Below are 24,827 nucleotides of genomic sequence, written 5' to 3'. Positions count from 1 at the left end.
TATGCTTTACAGAGTGAGAAATTGAGGCAGGGTGCCAGGGGGTTAAGCAACTTGTCTAAGTCCATGAAGTGTGGAAGGGCTGCAGCCAGGCGTCCCCGGGCATGCTGGCTTCCAGGGCCGCGCTCCCGAGTGCACGCTAGACTCACCCGTGCTGCCTCTCCCAGGACGCCAGAGCCCCTGGGAAGGCCCGCAGGTCTCTGCCTCTGTCCTTCCAGACTTCTGTCCATCTCCCCTGTTCCTGGAGCTGTGGGCACAGCAGTGGTCCTGCTCTCAGGGAGCTCGCCCTATAGGTAAGAGACACATAGACAGTTGCATCAACAGGAAGACGTCAGGCAGGGTGATGGCTATGGGGAAGCAAGGCCAGGTGTGCAGGGGAGAGATGGGGCTCCTTCGCATGCTGTGGTCGGGTGGCCCCTCTGAGGCGGGAACGTTCACGCCGAGCCCTTGATACTAGGAGGGGGCTAGCCGTGTGAAGGTCTTGGGCCGGGGAACTGCTGGTGTGCCCCAGGACAGGAGGGAGGGAGGGCCAGGTGGAGACCTTGGGTTTTCTTCTAAGTGTGATAGAAGCCTGTGGTCAGTTCGCAGCTGGGAGCTGAGGGAGAGCGCTGCTTGCCCGCCATTCATCACAGCACTGAGGACTGTTTGCATACCTGGCTCAGTTGCCTTGCCTGGAGAGCTGGCGTGCGGCTCCTCCTGCAGGAGGTCATGCAGCTGTGTTTGGAAAGCTCCTCCGGCAGCATGTGGAGGCTGGGCAGGGTCAGCGAGACTCCCCAGGAGGGCAGTAGAGGAGGGAGAAGGTCCAGACCTCGCCCAAGGCAGCTGGAAGCCGAGCAGCCACTGTCCAAGCCCTCACAATGCAGTCCCTGCCTCCAGGAGCTCCTGGGGCATGGCTGTGCTCAGAGGAAGCTCTCAAGTTTCCGAATGACCAGGAGAGACCACCAACGTGAGGACTAGAGAACAGGGGTGGGTGGGGGATGGGGGATGGGCGAGAGCTGGGAGAGCCGGCAGCAGCCCTGGGAGCTAGAGCCCAGGAGAGCGGTGGCGATCAGGCACTAGGCAGACGGGTGATGGTCAGGGCCAGATCTGCCCATGGCTTGTCAGGTGGATAAAGTTTCACTGGCACACAGTCAGGCCATTGGCACATCTATGCTGTTTTCACACAACAGTGGTGGCAGAGTTGACAGAATGGCAGTAGAGACAGAATGTATCACCCACAAAGCTGGAAATGTTTACTCTTGGCCTATCTCAGCAAGCTCCCTGCGCCCTGGTGCGAGCCACAGAACTCCAGCCTGCTCCCAGTGCCAGGGCTGGGTGGGAGGCAGGGAGGATCCAGCCCTGCCTCCCTAATTGCTCTGGACTGTTCTCTAGACTGTGGCTGGGGTCCTTTAGCCCCTAGCCGTGGCCCGAGGCACCACCTGTTTCCAGACACGGCATCTCTTGAGTGCCAGGGCCACCTGTCCTCTTGCCCCTGGACTCCCTTGCTGGCTGTAGCCAGCGTCCTAGACCCAACGCATTCAAAGCTCCCCACTCCTTATTGCAGCACCTGATGCTCCTTCTGTCTCTCACAGCACCCCAGCTCCTGCTCTGTCTTGATCCTTCTGCATCACCGTCTGGGTGGGGGCAGCGCCCAGGTGTTGTTGGTAGGGACTGGCAGTGCTGGGCCTGGACAGCAGGGGGCGCTGAGGCCACGTGGTTCCCTCCTCAGAACCTGTCCAGACTTCCCAGGAGGTGAGGGTGGGAGGGTGGACAGCCAGGGAAGAGAGGGAGGGAGAAAGAGAGGGAGGAAGAGAGGGAGGGAGGCAAGGGGCTTGGTTGTCTCCTCATGGCAGAGGTCCTAAGTGGGCTACTTTCTACCAGGGCGGGGCGTGCCCGTCATGCTTGCTGTCAGAGAGCTGTCGTCTCTGAGCCGGCGAGCAGAACCTGAACCAGGCCCAGGGCTCTGTGGTGGCTGCAGTGGCTGATTTGGTTTATTCCTTCAAGCCTCTGGCTCACCTCTGGGTCACTCTGCACAATTTATGGAATTGACATTATCTAGGATGAAATCTACACAGACATTTTAAAACAAGCTCTTTTTACCTTGTTTCTTAAGTTTGCTATTTCTAGGGGAATTTAACCTAGAAATTTTTGCTTATTTTGGTCTTTCATACACTAGTTTACTCTTTATTTACATAGGAAATTATCTTAATTATTAATTAATTATCTTAAAAATCCTGTTAACTCGGGGCATGTACTAGTACTTCTCGGTGTCTTGCCTGTCCTCTCACTCAATCAGTGTTTGGTGGACACCTGCTCTGTGTCAGATGTTATTCCAGCTCAGGGGACAGCAGTGACCAGCACTGACACCAGTCCTGCCTTTGTGGAGCTGGCCTCCCAGCGGGTTACGGACGGTGGACTGTGGCTGTGCAATGTGGGAGGGGGCGGGAGGTGGGTGCACACGGCTGGGAAGGTCGGAGGCCAGGCAGGGGAGCATCACGAGCCAACTTTTAAAAGGGCTCCTCTGGCTGCTGAGCTGAGAATGAACAGTAGGGCTCTCGGGAAGGAGGGGAGGCTGTCAGGATTACTGGGCCATGTGGTGGTACAGGGGAGGGGACGGGGCTTGGGCCAGGTAGATGGGAACCGTCAGACTTCTTACCTCAGGTCAGGGATGGAGGGAGACTTGAGGGTTCCTGCCCATGGGGTTGCAGTGAAGCCCTGAGCCTGGCCCCAGGAGGCAGGGGCTAGGAGCAGGGGGTCCTGAGGCCATATTTCCAGAGCACCTGATACGAGGAATGCCGTGGACCCTCCTCTGGCCTCTCCTTTCACCCACTTGGCAAGTCCTGCCGCTTCTTCCTTGGAAAGTCTTGGGCATCCCTGAGAGTGCTACTGTCCTTGTCTCCTTGTTATGGGAGTGGGGCTGGCAGGGCTGATGGGAGCCTGTGTCTGAGGGTGCCACTGCGTTCTTCTTCCTTTCCCTTCTGTTACTTTGAACATTTGATGGAGCATGTGTATCTGTTCCCTTTGGGCCCCACTGTGCCCAGAACTGGCCGGAGGACTTGGGAAGGCCTGATGGGTCCAGGGTATTAAGGAGAATACCCCTCCCTCTTCCAAGACTGGTGTGGGGCTGGGGGCAGTAACTAGTGACCACTGCAAGGGCACCCAGAATAAAGGAGGAGCTCTTAGGCAGGTGCCTTCACTGGACTTTCCAGCTGGTCAGGCCTCCTGGCCCTGGGACATGCCTCAGGAGGATTCTCGCTCTGCCCTGGCTCGCCTCTGTTCCTACTGGAATGCCCTCTTCTCCCTCTCATCTGTGTGTTCTGGCTGGGCCCTCCCCTGACATCCTCCCTGAGCTGCCCCGAGAGTCCCCCACAGGGCCTCTCTTGCCATTCCCAAGTGCTTATACTGGATTTCCAGCTCAAGACACGCCCGTGCACAGGCACAGGGTGGAGGGAATAAAGGACCTCTGGGCTCCCTCCGGCCCCATGATGTACTGTGGGGGCTTGGTGCTTACTTCCTGTTGTCCAGAGCCCGGAGCTGCTCGGCCCGTTTCAGGCTGGAGTGTGCCAACCGTGGTGGCTCACGGAGGAGGCCTTGCTCCCTGAGCTGTGCTCGCCCTGCCCCGAGAACAGGTGAAGTGGGCGGGCCATGGTACTTAAAGGTGAGGCTCTGCCAAGGACAGGGGCCCTAAGGCCCCTCCAGTTCGGGCAGGCCACCCACGGGATCCCGTGAAGCCCAGGGCTGATGACGACGAAGGAAGCAGAGCTGGAAGGAGCCAGGCTTCTCTTCTCTGTGGCTTGTTTGATCCCTGCCACTCCCTTCCAGGGAGGAGCAGCTATGCAGAGGGAGAGGTGGGGCTGCCTAGGGCCATTCCTGCCCCTGTCCGGGCCTGGGCTGTTGGCTGCTGCTCCCATCCCTGCCTCTCAGCCTCAAGTCCCAGCTCTTGCACTCAGCCTTCCCTTGCCGTTCTCCAGCCCTGGCTGTGGCCGCCGCCTCCTCCTCACTTGCCCAGCCCTCACATAGCCCCCCGTGTCTCCTGAGTGCCAGGCTGGGCAGGCAGCTCCTGCGCTTGGTGGTGCTGGTGAGGATGGCGATGGCAGGCTCTGCTCCTCCTCAGCTCTTGCTTTGATGTCCTTTCATACTTTTATTGTGCACAGATCTCTTGAGAAAAGCTATCTGAGGAGCTCGAGCTGATGCCCATTTTTGTCTGTGAGATTTTCACTTTTCAGCAAGGCGTGTACACTTCTGCAGTAAACACAGAGCTGTGTGCCCATGTTGCAGATTCTCTTTACTGAATACTCCTGTTAGGAATGTTCCTGTAAAATAAGGGCGAGCTCAGCATGTCCCGGCTAGTGGCCTGACTCCCAACCTCAGGGCCATCACCCCAGCCCCTTGGCCCTGTGGGTCTTGGGTGTGCAGCCTTCGACAAGATGCTCCCTAAGGTCTGCTCCAATCTAACCTTCTAAGAGTGGGGTGAATTCTGGGACCTGCTCAGATGAGATGCCAGATACCCACTGCTGTGCGATCTTGACAGTGAGGCGAGCAGTTTAGCCCTGAGTCTCTAGAAAGTTAAGTAGTCTTGCCGTGATACCTAGGTTCTGGAAACAGTTTTCTTTTTAAATCCGAATCTGTCATGGTTCCCTCAGTTTCAGGTTGTGTGCAATGTTGGAAGGCAGACAAAGCAGATGATGGAATAGAGATTGATGCACTGAGACGAAATGGGTTTTAGGCACACAGCAGATTCGCGGGCTGGCACCCCATAAACTCGTGCATATGGAGGCTTATAATAGAATTGTCAGCCACTGTAATTAAGGTTGTGAACTGCACCACCCTGCTGAAGAAACAGCTTCTCTGCAGCTGTTGTACTGACTGAGAAATTACCCCTATCAGCTGAAGTTTCATTTTTCTCATTTGGTAGAGGAAATACTTTAAAAATGATCTCACAGCACGATTTATGTAAACGGCTTTTTTTTTCTTTGTATGAGACAATTGAGAGAGTCTGAATCCCTGGCAAACCACAGCTTCCTGCAGTGTCCTGTTGCCATGGGTTACGAAGGGAGTGAAATGGAACTCAACTGAAATGTCTTTAAACTTTCCTGACAGGCACAGGCATGCTGCGGTCTTAAATGGTAGATTTTAGATCTGCGTGCCTGGTGTGGGTCGGAAGTTTTCTTGTCTTAAGATGAATTTGGGAAGAGGGTTGTCAAAGGAAACGCACGTTTTAAATGATCAGCAGGTAAGTTATTCCAGCTGTTTCTTGTCATTTAGACAATCGGTAAGAAAACTTGGCTTCTTGGTTACTGCTTTATTTTCAGCCTGTTTGGTGAATGGTAGCCTGTGAGTGTAACCTTTGAAATCGCGTTTCTTGTGTCTGCTTCATGGAGCTTGGAGTGAGTCCTGTGGAGGGAAATGCCCGTCTCTGGGCACACAGACCAACACCCAGAGCTCTCCTGGGCGGCCACCTGGTCATGCCGGGTCCAGCCCACCCTCACAGAGGGTCAAGCTGCCTCGTTCTAAGGCAGCCTTACGGAAGGCATCAATGTTTTTCTTGTTCTTACCCTAGTAATTCTAATAGAATGTAAAGATGAGTGAATTAATTTTATTGAAATATTAAATTTCAACTAGATAAATGTATTAAAATCTAATACTCTTTAAATACTCTTTAGAATCCAATCCTCTTTTTTAGGGTTTTATGTCGCACATTTTTAGATGTAGTGAGTGACTGTTTCCTGTACGCGCACAGAGAACTACAGGCAATCATTTAATGACTGATTAGTATCTGAGTTTATGAAGTAGAACTTACTATAGGACTTTTTTAAAAGGTTTGAGATTAAATAAAAAGAATAATTCTTATTTCCTTCTCGTGGCTGTGCTATGTTGATGTAAAGGTAAAAATAAATTTAAATTATTTAAATTTGAAGTTTCTTTCAATCATCTTTACTAATTACTGGGTACCGATTTTAAATTTGTTCTTTTCTAAAGGTTGTTTCATCTTAATATCCTTTCCCCATATGGAATTAGAACCTCTGTAGAGAATTGCAGGAGAAGCTGCTGGTTCAGAGGCCACTAGTTTGGACGTTGGGCATGGGAAAGTGACCTACATCCTTCCTTGTCAATAGAAAATAGAAATAGGGCTGCTGGATGGTCAAGAATTAGGCTTATGAAATAAGTGCAGAGTTTAGTGTATTTTTTAAATATTCCCTTTGTGTTTTGGAAACCCCTTGTAGTAATAAAGCTGACTTGGATGTTTGTGGACGTCCTCCCTGCCTGGCTCCTCTGCCGCCCCTGGGCAGGGTAATGTGTTCCTGTACGTTCCCCGTCACCTCCTGGGTGGAAGAGTGAACTCTGGGTATATTATGTCCTCAGTGGACCAATTAACCAGTTAGTTATTTGTACATATACATAGATTGCATTTTCATTTCAAGAGTATATAAAGGCAAGTTTTAGAAAATGTTTTTTATTCTGAGTAAACAAAAAGGTCACTAAAAATCTGCCTTTGTACTTGCATATAAATGATTTAGATTCCTTAGAAATTTTTGCAAATACTCAAACTGGCAAATAAATTGTTTACACGAGTGTGTTAACAAAATCTGGTTGGTGTGGTTGTGTTTAAAGCTTTGGAAAATGAGCCGCTCCCTCTCATGCTGAGAGGTTCGGTGGTAGGTCGTGGGGAGGGCGTTCGATGCAGCAGCTCTTCCCGGCTCCACGCGGGCCAGTGGGAGAGAGGGCAGAGGACCCGCTTTCCTGGGTAGTCACTGCAAGGGGCTGACCCTGCAGTGCTTGAGAAGTCACGCGGTGCAGGGAATAAGGTTGGAGGGACCTGTGTCAGAAGGCTGGCTCCTCACCTTGCCAGCTCTGTGATCATAAGCATACTGCCTATCCCTTTGAGCCTCAGATTCTTTATCTTTAAAATGTGGGTGTCACAAGAATGCTGGGGCTCCATCCCTAGTATATATGTGCGCAGTAAAAGTTGTACTTTGTGAGAGGGTTTTTTAAAAGGCTCTGTGTTTCTTGTAAGCGTCTTTCACCTTGAGTAGAGAACTCTTAAGCCTTGAGAGGAGCTATTGCCCATAATGACAAGAAGCACAGAGGAGAGCTGATGGGATTCTGACTCAGAAAGAACATGAGGATCTCAGTGGCCAAATGAGCTGATCACGGTTTCCCCGTCTTTTTAAAAATGAGATCCAGCATTAGTAGACTTTGAAAATGGATATGCTCCTTTGCCAAGACAAAGCGATTTGTCGTATTTAAAACACATCATGATGGGGTGTCACTGTCTTAGATGCTAGAAAGATACTGATTGAGGAGACATGAAAACCCACAGCCTAAAAGAAATATGAATTGTCACAAGAAGAAAGGTTTAACAAGCTTCCTGTGTGAGCCCCCATCCCTGACCTTGGACTCTCACCCAGAGCTCCCCTGCTGTGTCTGACCAGGCGTTGCTTGGGTTGGGGTGCTGCTATGGGGCTTAGTGGGGACAGGCTGCCTATCTCAGCGCTGTGGCCAGGGCAGCAGTCTGAGACGACTGTGACAAAATTCACCACATACTGCTCCAGTGGGGTACTTCCCTCCGGTCCTGAGGTGGAGGGCTTCCTAAGCTAGCCTGAGAGCAGGGCATTGGCAATTTAGTGAAGCTGTGGCTATCACAGTGTCACAGACAGGTTTTACTTTCCATCCTCCCCTGAGCTGCAGGAGCAAGCCCCCACCTCAGCTCGGTCCCTAGCCCAGGGCACTGTCTGACCTGCTGCTTTGTCCCTGAGCCCTTCCCGTGGTGTCCCTGCTCTGCTCTCACTTGGCATTAGACCCTCATGCTCAGTGCATCAGCCTGAGATGTGGGGCCCCGTCAGTGCCCGCTTCAGGTGGCCAGGGCTGTGGAGGGTGGTCAGTCCCTCCCACGGTTTGTCCTTCCCTTCTTGGTCGTAGAATACACATTCTGCCGTGTTGCTTGCTTGGCAGAGGTGTGTCTCTTGAGGCTGTCCCTTGGGGATTTGGAAGCCCATCAGCGTAACAGGTTTGTTCTGACACCTGTCTGCCCAGGCAGGGCCCTTTGGGCTGCTAGAGGAGGACGGAGAGAACCTCCAGAGACCAAGAGGCTTTTGCCTCTTCGTGCACTGGGGCTCCATGGAAGCCTTGAAAATAAAGAAGAGTTGCAGTATAATAAGAAGTTGAATATTTTTTTTTTATAAGATTTTATTTTTTTTCCTTTTTCTCCCAAAGCCCCCCGGTACATAGTTGTGTATTTTTTAGTTGTGGGTCCTTCTAGTGGTGGCATGTGGGATGCCGCCTCAGCATGGTTTGATGAGTGGTGCCATGTTCGCACCCAGGATTCGAACTGGCGAAACCCTGGGCCGTCAAAGCAGAGCGTGCAAACTTAACTACTCGGCCATGGGGCCCGCCCCGAAGTTGAATATTCTTGTCCAGGCAGTGTGGAGCCCCACTGCGCACTTACAGGAGTGGGATGAGCTGCTGCAGGGCCCCTGGTGGGAGTGATGGTGCTGGATCCCAGGGGTGGCTGTGCGAGTGCAGAGTACAAATGTCATGGGTCCCACAGAGAAGCCCTGGAGAGGCTTGGGGAAGAGGGAGCCTTGGCATTGAAGAGGGAGGGCTCTGCGGTTGTGCTTGGGGAAGTGGAGGCATAATGGGGAAGGTGGAGAAGTGGTCAGGAGGAGTCGGGGCTGTCTGGCTCCAGCAGCCCAGTCTTCCTTCCCCTGCGTCATTTGACTAGAACTCTCAGCCCTCTCCTCTCATGGGTCTCCTGAGGGCAGGCAACGTGGGCAGGAGGAGAGATCTGAGAACAGGAGTTCGGTGACCCCCTCTGGAGAGTCTCTAGCACAGACTCTGGCCCAGGACTCTGCATGAGGACCCGGCCAGGGTTCCAGGGAAGGAGGGGGCCGTCGAGGTGGAGGCAGGCACGTGGGAGGTGGTGTGGAGAGGAGCCACGGTTGTGGTGACGGTGGAACGTGGGCCGGGCTGCTGGGCTGGCCGTGGGGTGTGAGGGAGCGCGTCAGGCATGGCCTTCTGTGGGCTGATGTGTTTGAGGACACCTCGCCTGGTTGTCTCTGAATCTCTTAGCTTGATGGGCTGTCACGGACTTCTGCCTTTCACTGAATTTCTCTTTTCTTAGCTCAGATTTACTGACTTCTGTTCATTGCCTGCCTACTGACCTCCTCTCCCATGTTGGCCTCTCTGACTCCACGTACGGCATCTGTCCTCTGCATCAGGCTGGTGCAGCCCCTCTGTGCTCTGCCCATCCATCGATCAGTTAGCACCTACTTTGTCCCAGACCTCTTTCAACCGTAAAACTGGGTGGAGGAGGGGCCTGTGGTCTGTTAGGAACGATCTGCGTTTATCCCCTTTAATCTGTTGGTTGCATAAATTCTTTTCTCACTTCTAAAGAATGCTCTGATTCCTGTATCTATCTAAGAAGACCTCATATAGTTGAGAGAAAATACCAGGTTTCTATTTCCACATCTTCCTCTCTTTTTTATTTTAAGAAGTTGGTCGCCTTCGACTGGTGGCTTTCCCTCCGCGTCTCTCGCTGGAAGGTGGGTGCTGACTCCCACTGGCTCCTGCGGTGTGTCAGCACGGGCTCCTTTCTCCTGGGTCCTGAGGGGTGAGCTTGTGGCAGTGAGCACTATCCAGTGCTCCACACCTTCTCTCCCTCAATCTTGAAATGACTCGGGGAGCATGGAGGTTCTCGTTAACAGATGTGGAAGTTGGGGTCCCTTTCAGTGCTTGTCATCTTACACATGAAGTGCCAGGTCTCCTAAAACAGCAGGATTTGTCTGTGTGTCCCAGTATTTGACCAGCTTTCCTGGGGGCCCTCTTACCAACCCTCCCCCCACCACTTCTCTCCTTCTCTAGGTCCTTCTGAGCTGTCACTTGGAGTCTGCCCTCCCCAGTAGGGACCCCTCCAAACCTGGCAGCACGTCCGTGTCTCCTCCCATCTCCCCCTGAAAGTGCAGGAGGCCGGTGGGCATAAGTGCCCAAGTTGGACTTTGACTCCTCTCTCAGTCCCCCTGCCTTCACTCGGGCCACCTCTGGAGTGCCCAGTCGGCAGGCCCATGGACCCGGCCCTCCAAACCTGTCCTTACGTTACCCTCCTCACCCACCTCACTCTTTTGCCTCGAGCCCTGGGGGCTGCCAACTCTGCCCTGCGTCAGCCCTCCTCCCACACCCCGGCCTCCAGTGAAGGCCCAAGAGGCCACCCATGTCCACCCTCCTCTGCACCACGCTCGCCCGGATGGCAGGGACCTGACATTTCTGGATTTAGCTCCAGCCCCTGGCATAAACGCCACGGGGGCTGGGCTGCCTATTCTGGGTTTGCGGGTTTGTTGTGTGCATCCTGCGTCTGGAGGAGGCCCGGCCCCAAGCAGATACTCAGCCAACATTTTGTTGGAAGGCTGCACCCCCATAACCTGCACCTACAACCACCTGAGCCTGGGCTCTGCCTGGCCCCTGCCCTCAGGGCTGCTGGGGAGGACGGAGGGCTCCAGCTCGGGGTGGACTCCACTGGGTGGAGGTTTTGAAACTGTTGATACGTCTCAGCCTTTATGAGAAAACGTTTCCACGGGCTTCCTCCTCAGATGGGAGTGGGGGCTTGGACTCTAGTCTCCAGCACATAAACAAGCGTGCTGTTTATCCAGAAGGAGCTCCCCGGTGAGAGTGTCTATCGGAGAACTATACTTAGTGCCACTTCCTGCCCAGAACATTCCAGGAAGGCCAGTGTTTAGCTTAACTTAACTTGGAGGAGTTTAGTCCTGTTGGGCCAGACCCCTCTGCACCTTCCCCCCCCCCTCTGCTTTGGGGACTCTTGTCTTTCTTACTCTGGCCAGCCAGTGAGGAAAAGGGATTCTGCAGTCTTTATTTCACAGCAAGGTCAGAGGATTGTTGTGTAAAGTCAGAAGTTTACACTGAATACCTAGTGTTAATGTGGAGCTCATGTGCCGCTTCACCAGGAGTCACTTTGGACTTTTAAAAGTTTTTATAATGAATTATCTTGGGCTTCACTGAGGGCAGGACAAGAGTATTAACTGTGAAATTCTTAGGAAAAATGCGGTCATTGAAGGTTTTGCGTGGTTGGGTTTCTTCTGATTTTACTGAAGATTAAAGAGCCCTTTGGGAAACGCACATATATGCATGTGTGCACACGTACAATCACGCACGTGTGCCCACTCACACTTTAACAGAGAAGTACAGCTTCCCCTGTGCCTTTGAGTGCTCTGCCGTCATCCCATTGAAGGCCCTTGGCTGCCATCCCCTCTCCCTCTCAGGCTGCACAAACTGTTGTGGGCTGCGCTGTGATGACTCTGCCCTCCTTATCCACATCCCATGCCTGTGTTCAGCTGTCCTGTTTGTCACTGTGTAGCACTGAACACACCCATCGTGCCTTTATTCTGTTGTCGTCACTCTCTTGTGGAGCCCAGAAATTCTTTATTGTAAACATCGTAGTCTGAACCTAGATGCATGCCTCTTCCCTACCTCCTGAGCCTGTGTCCACTTGTCTCTTTGGTTGAACCTGCAGGAAAGAAGTAGTGTGTTTGGGGGGGGGAGGGTGAGGTGTGTGCTCATGTCTGTGTATGTGTCCTGCGCAATCGCATGTGTGAACATAGAGAGAGCTGGAGGTGGGATAAAATGCTGTGGAATCCTAGTGTGGGGAGGGGCCATGGAGCACAGCCCCTGTTGCTCGAGCCCCTGCGAGGTCTGTGAGAGGGCTCTTCTGTGTCCTGTAACCAAGGGACCCGGGACCTGCCCTGTAAGGACAGTCGTCTTGGCTATGGTGGGTTTACCCCAGGTATCCTGGCAGGGAGGGCTTCCCTGAGAAGGTGTCAGTGAAGCTGCAGCCCAGGTAGGTGGGCTTGCCAGGGAGGCTGCAGGCAAGAGTTGGGGTGCAGCAAGGGGTGCTCCATGCTGAGGAGTGGAACGGGTTGGTCCTTCTGCGCACTGACTCTCAGAGTACTGGGACTACCACCCACAGTAGGAGAAGCATGTCAGAGTCAGGACTTCACACACAGGGGATGTGTGTGTGCTACACAGATGTGCAGCTCTGAAGCCAGGCTCAAGGACAGCATAGACCCTGAGATATGCAGCTGTGCACATATAATGACGCTTTGGTCAATGACAGACCACATAGGTGACAGTGGTTCCATAAGATTAGTGCTGTGTAGCCTAGGTGTGTTGTAGGCTACATCGTCTAGGCTTGGGTAAGGACACTCTGTGGTGTTCACACAATGAGGCAATCGCCTAACAATGCAGTTCTCAGAACCTGTCCCTGTCATTAAGTGACACATGACTGTACTTTGTATTTTCCTGTCACGTTATTCTGTCCCATCTTATTTCATTTTTTAACAAATGCTGCTCACGGCCCACTGGATTGATCTGACAACTCCTTAGAGGGTCATGGCTGGGTGTGAAGACCCCTGAGCTCACAGGGCAGAGAGCAGGCTGACACGTGGGAGCCTGTGAGCGGGCATGGGCAGGCCGAGCCGAACCGAGGCCGGGTATAACCCCACCAGCAGGCTGGGACCTAGGCGGTGTCTCATGCGCGCTCCACCTCGCCCTCCGCCCTGCCTTTCAGTCTTCCCCACGGGGACCCGCTCTCTTTGCTTGGACCAGCGAGGAGTCGCCTTAAAACTTAAAGATCAGGGTTTTTAAAAGATCAAATCAATATGTATTAGATACAAATTGGGTTGTTAAATTCTTATGGTTTTTTTATCATTGGATTATTTATATTTCTTCTCTTTGTATTCAAAACATTTGATACATTTGGGCAACTTACAGGCCTTTAGTCTCTTATTTAGGAATCATATGTGGTTATTTAATATTTTTTATTCCAAGGTAGGCAATTTTGTCAGTGGCTCAAAACTGAAAATTATATTACTGTATACAAAAGTAACTTGGAAATGATGTATTCTGTTAATTGTTTTTGTTTCCTATTACTAACAGAATCAACCTTGATGAAGGCTAGATTCATCATATAGCACTCTTCATATAAATCATCTAAAACTTTCAAAACGTTAATTCAAAATAAAATATCCATGGAACATGTGTGGTCTCGATCAATTTCCTGCTGGAAATAAATCCAAATTGGTTTCCTCTGAACTATCAGGTTTAAGAGGCTGACCCGAGAAATGGAGATTGTTTGAGCTTGAATTCCATCTCTAAAATACTTTATACAGTTTCCTTAAAACAAATGGATTTACGTTAGTGTAAATTCCAGATGTGGAGGAGTATTATAGACCTTTTTAGGGCTGTGTACTGATGGGATGTGTTTAAATTGTAAAGACAGAAAAATGCTAACCAACTGGGACCTTGTTTCCCTGGCAGCTTGTTTTTGTGGCTGTACTTTTCTTGTAAGTATAACGTGTAGGTATGGGAATTTGGAAAGAACCCAAGAAGTACAGGGTAATGAGAGCCAGTTGTTAGTACAGATTGTATGGTATCAGAATAAACACTAGGAACGGTAAGTTGTAATTCCTAAGTGTCACTGGGGTCTAGTGGTCTAAGTATGCCAAGATGTTTGGGAATGCCTACCTGTCAAAGTCACGCTGAGCTGCAGCCAGGCCTCCTTACCCTTTGTGGGGGATTCTCTTTGGGGATTATCTATGGGAGTTTCTGAATCTTTGCTGTTTGGGGCTGCTTCCCCCTGTCAGCCAGGATTTCCCCCTCCCCAATGCAAACCAGGCTTAAAAAAGGGTAATTTGGTCAGAATAGGACGTGTCATTAATCCTGAGGCAAACAGCAATGATTTGGGGGTGCCCTGCCTGTTCTGCTCCCCCCGCTGTTGTTGGCAGGTTGGCTGCTTGTGCTTCCTCATCCCCTGACCCCACGTGAATCACACTGTCTTCCATGCTCCCCCCACATACCTGTTACCTGCATCGCACTAACTGCCTCACCTGTTTACACCTCGCCTCCGCTCAGGAGGAGGCCCTTGGCGATGTGCTCCTTAGCCTGCTTCCGCATCCTTCTCACAAGGGCCAAGGAGCCAGGCCTGACTGGGGATCGAGTGGGCCCTTCGTGTGCAGGCACCTGGGTATCGGTTAATGTAATGGCGTGATCCCACCACCCCAGGTGTGTGCTTATAAATAGGATAAATACTAGACGGAGAACAGAAGCGCTAGGTTAATGATAATTAGACATAATTTATTTGCAAATTAAGTAACCTGCTCAGGAAAAATCATCCCCTGTTTGTCTCTCTGTGGGCATCCCACTCTCATCTGCCACCTTCTTGAGTCTCTGGCTTCAGGGGCACCCCTCTTTCCTGGATCTTGAGTTTCACTTCATTTTTGGGATGTGTATAGAGATCTTTTAGTGCATTTTGTTCAGTCTGCTAAAGCCTGAGAATTTAGTTTTAATCCTGGTTGTGATGTGAAGTGAACTACCTCCTTCATATTTATGAAGTTTACATTTTATAATTTATTTTCAGATATTATTGACAGTATTTCTTACTTTGTGCAGGGCCATGCAGATTTTCTTCTCAGAATCTCGAGGGAATAATTTGCCTTTGATATTAGTTAATTTGTAACATGACAGTCGGTGATTTATTGTGAGTGTGGGAAGAAGAGCCACTCCCCCTGTGCATTGTCGGCCCTGAGGAGGCCCACCCCAGCCTTCTGCAGTGGGAATCAGGCCCTTGGCCAGATGGCCAAGTATTGGCTTGCTGGGGTTTGTTCTTTTGCCTGCCTGTCTGGCAAGATGAAAGTTTGAAAACTGGACACATAACAGTGTATGTTTTTACTATGGAAAAACGTATTGATAAGGTGCCAGGATATGTTTTCAGAGTCTTTCTGACCTGGGCCTCATGATGTTGTGAAACAGGGACAGGCCCCTATTCTGAACTGTCAGCGTGGCTGCTTCTGGCTGTCAGAGGACAGACCATCTGTTTGCGGGAGGAGGGGGGTCGTTTATCTGGGTTCTCTAGTCTTGCAGGTGTAATTCCCACACGGTGAGAGGCTGAGACCAAGTCTACTTGGAATGGGAGAGGGCCCACCATCCTCCACTCAGGCTGGGAGCCAAGGCTTGGAGGGCTTTGGCACTGGGGTGGGATGCTCAAACAGTAAGTGCAGAAGCCAGTTGACATGGATAATTGAATTTTTCAATTCAAATGACACACGTTTGTTTTCGCTCCCCAGTGGTATAGGACATATGATGTCTCTGTCATAACAGGAAGGGGCCTTTAACTGGAAGCCTGGCTAACCCAGAGGTACCTCTAGGCCTCACTTGTTTGAATTTTGTCCTTAGGGGTCTTAAAACATGACCTCTGCTTGTTGGAGGAGGCCCCGGATTTGGAAAGGGGCGTCGTGCATGGCCTCAGGCTAAGGAGGCGCGGGCTCTGTTTGGTAAGCTAGAGGGTCTAGGCACTCTTGTTCACTTCCCTCTGCCACTGAGCGTTTGGCAAAGCCTTCCACACAGCCTGCACTCCAGCCTCACTCCCCTCTGCAGAGAGAGGACATGGTGCGAGTCCATTTCCAAGCCAGGGTGGTGGGGCTTCTGCAGCAAAGACTGAGCTCCAGGAAGGCATCCTTCTGTGGCCACTGGGAAGCACGTGGGTTTATCCTCTTGTGGAGCTGGAGGTTTCCTTACACCCGGTCCTGTGTGTAGAAGACGTAGAGGGCAGCCAGGCGCCTGGTCACTGCCTTTGGGGCCTTTGCCTGTGCTCTGCAGAGCTGTGGCCTGTGCTTTGACCAGGACATCTCAAGGTGCAAGTCACCCCTGCACCAAACTGGCCCAACCTCCAAGCTCCCCAGCCCTTCCCATGTTGGTTCCTCCACGGCTTCCTGGAGTCTCTGCCACCTGGGATCCCCCTTCCTCAGCCCTGGTTCCTTCCCCTTTCTTGACTTCTCTGGATTCTTCTCCCTCCCCATCGCCAGGTGGAAGTGACCTTCCCCACGGAGCTGTCTGACCTTCAAGTACATCCCTAAATAGTCTTTCTAGATGTTCCCGTCAAAGAACTACCTGTGGCTTTTTGTTGTTCTGAATGTCTGTCCGCCCAGGACCTCCCCCACAGCCTTCTCCTTCCAGTACTGCCTGCCTCTCTCTCTGGCATGACTTGTTTGTTCTTGTTCCTGGTGCCTTTGAGCCAGCCACCCTCCTCTCCTCCAGTCACTCAGCCTATTCCAGACTCCCTCCTTGGAAACCTCCCCTGACCTACCTGCTCAGAGCCGCTCCTCCACCACTTGGTGGGCAGCCGGGCCTGGTGGGCAGGGCCTGGCTGTGGGCTGACCCCTGCTCTGCCATCCCCCTGGGGCTGTTTCACCTCTCTGGACCTGGGTTTCGCCCCATAGGGTGGAGAGGATACTAGTAGCCTGGTGCACGGCGTGGGGGGCGTGGTGAGCACCGAGTGTGGGGGTGTGACCTGCCCAGGGCAGTGCCCAGCACTGGCATGGCTGACTTGCAAGCAAGCAGCGCTAAATGGATCGTCAGCTGCCTTGATACTGCAGACCCTTGGCCGATCGACCGAAGTTTGTAAAGCTGTTTCTACTGAAGCTACTACTAAGACTATGATGTCAACCGTGCTCAGATTTGTTCTTTTCAAATGAAAATGATGATGACTTCCGTGTTGTCCTGATGTCGCCCTGCTTGCCAGGGTGGGCGGAGTTCACTCAGGAAGTGGGAGAGTAACTCTTGACTCACTGAGGTGTTGGGTTTTCCTCAGATACCGCACTGAGAACCAAGAACTTTCCAAAGAATCTCCCAGTTTTGTTCCTCAGATGGACGTACCATTTCCTGACTTTTGTCATGAGGCTTAATTAACTCATGTCTCTCTCTCTTTTCTTTCAGTCCGCAACCGTATCCGATGGTGGTAAGTCACAATTTCTGATGTATATTTTAAATTTTTAATCAAGTTTTCAAATTGTGAAAGTGTGTTTGCCATTAAAAGAGGTGTTTTCTTTGCCTTCCCCATCCCCTGGGGGGAGGGCTTTAGTCAGGCTGATCTGGGGAGCTTTCGGTCGCTCCCAGGTGGCTGTGACATGCGTTTTGGAAGCTGTGTGTTGCAGAGACATGTTATGAATCTGAACTTCGGCGTGACGGAGCACCTGTGGTCTCCTGGGCATTGGGCTGCAGCACCTCCTATGGCGTACCTGTGCTTGACAGGTTAAAACATGCTGCCCCTTGTGGGATAACCAGCTTTTAGACCAGCAAGTGAAGATTGCAAAGCTCTTACTGAATTTAAGCCATTCTCTCAGTTCTAAATTTCCTTTTATTAGGAAAAGTGTAGATGAATTGAGAGTTGTGGAACGAAGAGAAATCAAAACCTTTCATCTTTAAATAATTTTGTGCATGGAAATTCTTTTAATGGGACTGATCCAAAAAGGAAATGGCCAAAGGTGTATTATTTCACTTAACCTTTCTCTGATGTAACTTTTATCATTTTAGTTCAATGATTTTTTAAAAATTCTCTAAAATGATTTGGAAAGTTTCTTCGAAATGTTCCTTGTTTCTTAGAATACTCATAAAAGCCCTTATGCTCACAAGTTTTATTTTGTTTTGTTTTACGTTTCCAATTAATTTATTTTTGTTTTTTTGAGAGTTCAATTTTATAATTTATCAAAAAGTATTGGCTGTATTTTCATTTATATGCTGGCTGTGGGTCTGAAGTACAGATGACAGCAAAAACTGACAGGGGGACAAGTGACGGGGTTCAGGGTCGCCCTCTTACTTTATAAGTGTGGTTTCCTCGACACTTTCTGTTATCCTACAACGGCCGTCTTTGGTCATGGGCCTTAGGGAGGGTTCTTGTGAACGGGGGCAGGTGGAGCCGGGGCCCTCCGCCCCGCAGTCCATCCGCCCCGCAGTCCGTCTGTCCGTGGGAAGTGTGGGAAGAGCACGTCTTGAATTACAAATGTGCTGACACCTGAAGCTGAGACCAGAGAGATCCTCAAGTTTGTGTTTGGAGATTTATTTTTTTTAGTAAAAGGAATTATGTTACCTGTTTTATGTACAATGATAATCATGTCATTTAATCACTCTTAAGCTGGAAGTGGGAAAAACTTCCTTAATGAAAAGAAATAGGACTTGTAACCAAATCCAGGATAAAAGTGAGTGGTTTTTATAATATCCTATTCACGCTTACCCTTTCTACTGTGGTCTAATTTATCTCTTCTGGTAGAAGACATTCATTTCTGCAGGAAATTTATAAATTTGAGAAGTTTATTTAATATGATCAATTTAATCATAAATATTAAGCCTTATTCATCTATAAAATTTTTTTCTGTCAGCAATAGATGCAGGAACCCAGAGAGTTTTATTATATAGTCCATTTTATAATTTTTTAAGAAACGGAGCTTCCCAGGTGTGGGAAGTCCCTGACTCAGCCTGTGTGTCTGTCTAAGGAAGTGGTGTCCTGGCTGGTGGCGGGGGTTCCCCTTCCCCTGCAGGGGCTTTCCGCCCCGCTAGTCCCTCCTTCTCTTCTCTCCTTCAGACCTGGGCGCCACTGGGGACAGGCCCCTTCGTCCTGAGAGTCCCGTGGTGGCAGAGGGGGGAAGGGAAGAAGTCATTGTTTCCTGAGCATGCCCTGGATTTCAGAAACTGCACCAGACAGCTTACATGTGCTTTATTTAGGTTTTTTCATGCTTTTCTTATTTTCCACCTTCAATTTCTTTTCTGATTATATGAAGAAAAGTTGTCTTATTTAACTTGCATGTTAGTTCTAGGAGGTATGTATTATATTCTGCCGTCTTCGCAGATAAAGACGCCAAGGCAGAAAGAGAGTAAATTGGCCAGGGTCATTAGGCACCAGGCTGAGAGGCTGGATTCAGACTGGGAGGTCTGCCTGACTCCAGAGCCATCGCAGGGAAGCCCCCTGGCCGCCGAGGCTCCCGGTGCTCGTGTCCCACCCTGTCTTACCCGAGAGTCCCAGCTCCAGCCCTGACCCTCCAGTCTGACACCCGGCTTCCTGAATGCCTCCGGCGGAAAGAGGAGACCCCTTCTTGCCTTCCTCCCCAGCAGTGATGGCACTGGTGAGAGGATCAGGAGGAAGCTCAGAATGTATTTCCACACAGATGGTTTTATATTCCGTGTGGAGCAGGGGGTCAGGCTCCGAGGGGGCCTGGCACTCCAGCAGCACAGAGTTTCTATGGGAAAAAGGCATCCTGAGCTCTGGGCAGTGACTCAGGAGCCGGCTTTGGAAAGCACCTGTTCACAAGTTGGGCTGATCTCCACCTGGCCATCCAGCCTGGCTTTGGTGACTAATAAATCACTCACTCAGAAATACTTTGTGCTTGGTTAACCTTGTCAGTGAGCTAACTTGGGCGCATTTAACTGTTGTATTCCATTTCGAATAGTATCCTTTTATTATGTATGTTCTCATCGTATAGTTTTGTGGCTTTATTTTAAGGAAGTTGGACAATGCTATTTTTGCAATCTTTGTCAACTTGAAGTGTGTTTTTTCACTTTCCCAGAAGGAGAGGGGCCGTAATGACTGCTCCCTGTAGCCAAAGAGCACCCTGTGAAGGAAGGGGTAGAGGTCAGTCTCTGTGGAGGGCAAACCAGGACCCGGGGGTGAGGTTCACGGAGGCAGAATCTGCCTCAAGAAAAGAAAGAACATTCTAGCAGTATAGTGAGGCTTAAAAGTGTAATGATATGCCTGTGGGAAATTATTCAAACACGTATTCACACAAAGTACCCACAGCATTCAAACAGAAGTGTGAGGAGATTGTGGTGGGAGATTGGTAGGAAGGAAGACCTTCCAATGTTGGTGGGAGAGAGCCTTCCAATTCTCTGCTTCTGTTTTTTTTTTAAGATTTTATTTTTCCTTTTTCTCCCAAAGCCCCCCAGTACATAGTTGTGTATTTTTAGTTGTGGATCCTTCTAGTTGTGGCATGTGGGATGCCGCCTCAGCATGGCCTGATGAGCAGTGCCATGTCCATGCCCAGGATCTGAACCAGTGAAACCCTGGGCCCCTAAAGCAGAGGGCACAAACTTAACCACCTGGCCACAGGGCCGGCCCCTGCTTCTGGGTTTTTGTTTTTGTTTTGTTTGGTGAGGAAGATTGACCCTGAGCTACCAACTGTTGCCAGTTTTCCTCTTTTTGCTTGAGGAAGATTGTTGCAGAGCTGACATAGGTGCCAGTCTTCCTCCGTTTTTGTATGTGGGACGCCCCCACAGCATGACTTGATGAGTAGTGTGTAGGTCCGCACCCAGGACCTGAACTCCTGAACCCTGGCTGCGAAAGCGGACCATGCAAACTTAACAACTAGGCTGCCAGACCAGCCCCTGCTTCTGGGGTTTTGCATAATACAGCTTTATGGTAATAAAAGTTTATTCTCATATTTTCTTCCTTTTTTTTTAAACTCTGTACTAAGCAGCTTTGCCAGGATTCCCGCTCCCACCTGACTCACACATCCTTGAAAGGCTAGGATGCCTCCTGCCGTTGCTAGATACATCTTTTGCAGTTGAGAAGTTGGGAGTGTCAGGGAGCATTCGCATAAACGCCCACATCCACAGGCACTCACTGGGCAGTGACTGTGGAGAAAGTCAGCGGAGGAACCTGGCTCTTGCTTCTGGGTCTGTGATGCATTCATGGGACACTTCTTTGGCTGCTTCATAAATGCTCCAACTTAATTTGTGCGACCTTGGTCTCGGCTTTCCCCCAAGCATGCTGGTCCTAGAGTCTCCCGTCCCTGTGGGGACACATCTGTATCCGTGTCCGTGACCTTGCTCAGTGTCCACCTCCCGGGCCCACGAGGCTGCACCTCTCCCCTCACTCCCTTCATCTAAACTCCTGCCCCTTTGTGGTTTGCTCCCCACCTAACCCCTAACCTGGGCCCCACTCACTGCCTGCTTACAGCTGTCTGGGGGTGTGTTAGCACCCCAGTGCTGTCCTCCCATGCTGGTCTCCCACGGCCCCTCAGGCACGTGGGGTCTCCAGGGGTCTCACACAGTGCTGGCCCACTGCCGGTGTGCCCTCCCCATTGTGCCAGCCCCTCAGAGAAGCCTGCACTGACCCTGGCCCTTATTCTGAATATCAGCCCTCCTTCATTTCCCTCCAACACTCATGACAAGGTCCTGCCATTTAAATTATTTATCTATGTCACCGGTTTTGTGTGCTCCCCGCATCCACTAGAACGTGATCTCCATGGGGCAGCTTCAAGGTTGTCCTCAGTGCCCTGCACAGCAGAGGGCACAAGAAGGATTTGTTGAATGAATGATTGAATTAAGGTATTTACAGTGTGTGCAGACATCGGCCACAGCATGGGAATAAGACCTGGGTTAGGGTAGTGGCTTTCAAAGTTTCTCCTCTGTAGTGAAACCCTCTCAAAAAACGAGCAAACGAGCTTACTGGGCTAGGAAGTGACAAAGAAGGCCATGCATGGAGCTCCTTGTCACGTGGCAGCTGAGGAGCCCTGGCCACCAGAGCCTGTGGAGCTGTGCTGGGTTTTATCGGGCCTGGGGAACACTGACCTAGGCTTTGTAAACTCTGGGGCTTTGCCCAACCCAGCTCAGTCCCGGGAGCTCAGTAATGGGCAGATGTGGGTCCAGTGGAGACTGGCCAGCTGGTAGCTCAGAGGTTGTGCTAGCAGGTTAGTATCATTGAGGAATTGTAATCAAAGTGGAATGCAGCCAAATATGTCTTTTTATGCCAATTATTCTTAAATCACTAAGACTATATCATAAAACTTGGGCCTTGTGAAAGATACCATCAAAAAGAAAGGAATTATGGCTAAGGTCAGGTGTTCTTGATGGCGCTCAGTCCCTGGCCTGTGTGCATTCTGCCTCACTTCTGTTACCAGTAACTACTTCCTGCATGAGGAGTTCTTTTCTTCCTTTTTTTCTTTGATGTATGTATACATCGTGAAATGATCACCATCATCAGGCTAGTTAGCACATCCCATCACCTCACATAGTTACCTTTTTTTTGTGGTGAGAACACTTAAGATCTACTCTCTTAGCAAAATTCAAGTATACAATACAGTATTATTAACTATGGTCGCATGCTGAACCTTAGATCCTCAGGGCTCATTCATCTGTAACTGAAACTTTGTATACCTTGACAAACATCTCCCCATGTCCTCCTCCCGCCAGCCCCTGGTAACCACCATTCTACTCTCTGCTTCTATGAATTTGTCTATTTTAGATTCCACATAGAAGTGAGACCATGCAGTGTTTGATTTTCTGTACCTGGCTTATTCCACCCAGCATGATGTCCTCCAGATTTACCCACAGTGTCACGAAGGCAGGATTTCCTTCTTTTTAAAGACTGTATAATATTCCATTGTTTGTATATGCTACAACTTCTTTGTCCACTCACCTCTCAACAGACACTTAAGTTGTTTCCATATCTTGGCTATTGTGAATAATGCTGCATTGAACATGGGGATACAGATATCTTTTGGGATCCTGATTTCAATTTGGATAAATACCTGAAGTGGAATTGCTGGATCATATGGCAGTTCTATTTTTAATTTTTTGAGGAACCTCCATACTGTTATACACAGTGGCTGCGCCAATTTACATTCCCACCAATAGTGCACAGGGTTCCCTTTCCTCTGCATCCTTGCCAACACTTGTTATCTCGTCTCTTTGATAATAGCCATTCTAACAGGTGTGAGGTAGTATCTCGTTGTGGTTTTCATTTGTATTTCCTTGATGTTTCGGGATGTTGAACATCTTATCATGTACCTGTTGGCTATTTGTATGTCTTCTTTGGGAAAATATCTATTCAGGTCCTTTGCTCATTTTTAATTTGGTTAGTTAGTTTTCTGTTATTGAATTGTATGAGTTCCTTGTATATTTTGGATATTAATTCTTTATCAGATAGATTTGCAAATCTTCTACAGAAGGATTTCTGACCACAACTAAGCAGTTCAGACCTTTATCCCCTGGCATTTTCTGAGTGAGGCTCAGGGGCTAGAAGAGCCTGGTGAGGAGGCCCAGCTGGAGCCGTTGACAGTGGTGACCGTGGAGGCCACCGCTCCTCGCAGAGAGCATGTGCTGTGTGCCAGCCCCTGTGCCTGTCACAGCATGCTCTGTTCCTTTTCCATCTTAATGACCACCCTGGTAGGCAGGCCCGGATGTCCATCAGCAGGGGAATAGCTGAATAAGTCTGGAATAGTCTCACAATAGGACACTAGGGCAATGAGTCTGCACCTTGTGCCTCAGGAACAGAGGGTGACAGCAGGGGTGCGGCCAGAGCAGATGGACCTGCTCTGAAACCAGGTGTTCCCTGAACCTGAACCCTGAACCCTGAACCAAGTCACTGAACCTTTAATAGCCACTTTATTTTATTTATTTAATATTTGAGGAACATGACCTTTCTGGTAAAATTATACATATGCATTATAAATAATTTAAGTAATAAGAAAAGTAAAACAGAAAGTAGTTAAAAATAAAATCAACCCGAATTCAATATCCCAGAAATAGGTGAACATCACCCCAGATGTTTATAGAGAGAGCAGTTCTGGCAGGTGGGCAGCAGGTAGGAGCCACGCTATTTGCATGGTATAAAATTATGAAAGAGAAAGTTAAATGTAAAGGTTTTAGAGCAGTGCCATAGGTAATTGTACAGAATTTTGGTGAGTTCATATTTTCCTCATCAGAAAAACAGTGCGGCCTAATTGCACATTTTTGGAAAATGTTTGCTAAATAGTAGCAGTAGAATGTTAATTTGTAATAGGTGATGTGAGAGGAGTGGTTTTAACCAGAACTCTTTAGTTGGGTTTAATGTATCACATTCTTTATGGTTTGCTTTTGAACTTAAAAATTATCCCCAGAATAGCAGTGTATTTATAGGGTACGCAGTTCTAAGTATTTGTAAACACTAGTTAGACTGTGGATTTGAGTTTTTGGAAGGAAGGAGACTTTATTTCTGCCAAGATGCCTTCCACTGTGCTTATTTCTTTCCAGTTCTACGAGATGTTTGGAGAGAGATTTTATTAGTAATTATTTATATTGAGAAATTTTTTTCAAGCAAACAGAAGTTCAAAGGTAATAAAACCAGTGGCCACATACCGACCTCCCAGCAGTGACGGTGTTAACATTGGGCGTGTTTGCTTCAGACGTTTTTTCTAAAGCGTTAAAGTCACAGTGGAGGTCCCTTTGTGCCCCTCCTGTGGCCGTTCCTCATCCTCACCCAGAGACCCTGCCTGGGAGTTGGTGTGTATCCGTCCACTTCAAGGGAATTGGTTAGTTTGATTCTTGGGGGAACAGGTCTCTCTGACGAAACTGTAGCATGGAGAACAACGTGAGGACTGTTCTCGTGAGCCATGTGTCCCATCGGGGAGCAGCCACGCTGTGCGGCTCCCGGGGCTGCCCGTGTCCTGCCTCTTGATCTAGGAGCTGGCCCCAGGGATGTGTTCACTTGTGAGAGCCCAGCGAGTAATACACTGATGATTGGTGCGCTTTTCTATATGTGTTATACTTTAATAAAGAGCTTACTAAAGTAATTAATATTGTTTTAAATATTTGAAGCCTTTTACCCAAGGACTTTCAAAATGGCCTGAAAATTTTAATGGATTCTCTCTCAGGAGAATGTGTATAAAGTTGCTGAGAGAAAGTATTAGAGTGTGTTGAAAATCTTATTGGCCAAAATAATTTAGAGGAAAGGTCTAGAAGGAGACCCTGAGGTTGAGGAGCACTCAGTGGCTTTTCTCAAGGGCTCTACCTGAGTAGGTTTTGTGCAGATTAGGAAAAGCTCCCCTGAACCGCAAGCTGGATAAACTCTAAGCAGATGAAGTGTACGCCTCTGGGCATACAATTTAGAAGAAAGCTTTTAGGATTTTCTCCGTATCGCTGGTTTTCAGCAAGGTAATTATGATGAGTCTTGGGTTGGTTTTCTTTGTGTATATGCCATTTGGGGTTTGTTGAGAGTCAGACAGTTTATACCGCTCCCCTGCTTTGGGGACTTTAATTGCAAA

The 24,827-nt window shown here is 49.6% G+C and overlaps 1 protein-coding gene across 6 annotated transcripts in view; it reads left to right on the top strand.

The window, feature by feature from the left end:
* Positions 1-24,827, top strand: part of RGS12 (regulator of G protein signaling 12) — a 133,015-nt gene that overhangs the window by 61,141 nt on the left and 47,047 nt on the right. For 4 of the 6 annotated variants that reach the window (XR_011502385.1, XM_044767912.2, XM_070506338.1 and 1 more), the window contains one exon: positions 16,753-16,774. The exons of 1 other annotated variant lie outside the window; for it this stretch is intronic. Coding sequence is in view for 3 of the 5 variants with exons in the window: in XM_044767912.2 (XP_044623847.2) it covers positions 16,753-16,774 (22 nt within the window). In the remaining 2 variants the exon portion in view is untranslated. Of the gene's footprint in view, positions 1-4,801; positions 5,210-16,752; positions 16,775-24,827 lie in introns of those variants that run through there. One more of the 6 variants, XM_070506337.1, reaches the window with a different exon arrangement.

This window comes from Equus asinus, chromosome 3 (assembly GCF_041296235.1).
Source record: "Equus asinus isolate D_3611 breed Donkey chromosome 3, EquAss-T2T_v2, whole genome shotgun sequence".
Classification (NCBI taxonomy): domain Eukaryota; kingdom Metazoa; phylum Chordata; class Mammalia; order Perissodactyla; family Equidae; genus Equus; species Equus asinus.
The sequence above is the reverse complement of the archived record's forward strand: the minus strand, read 5'-3'. Positions and strand labels throughout refer to the sequence as shown.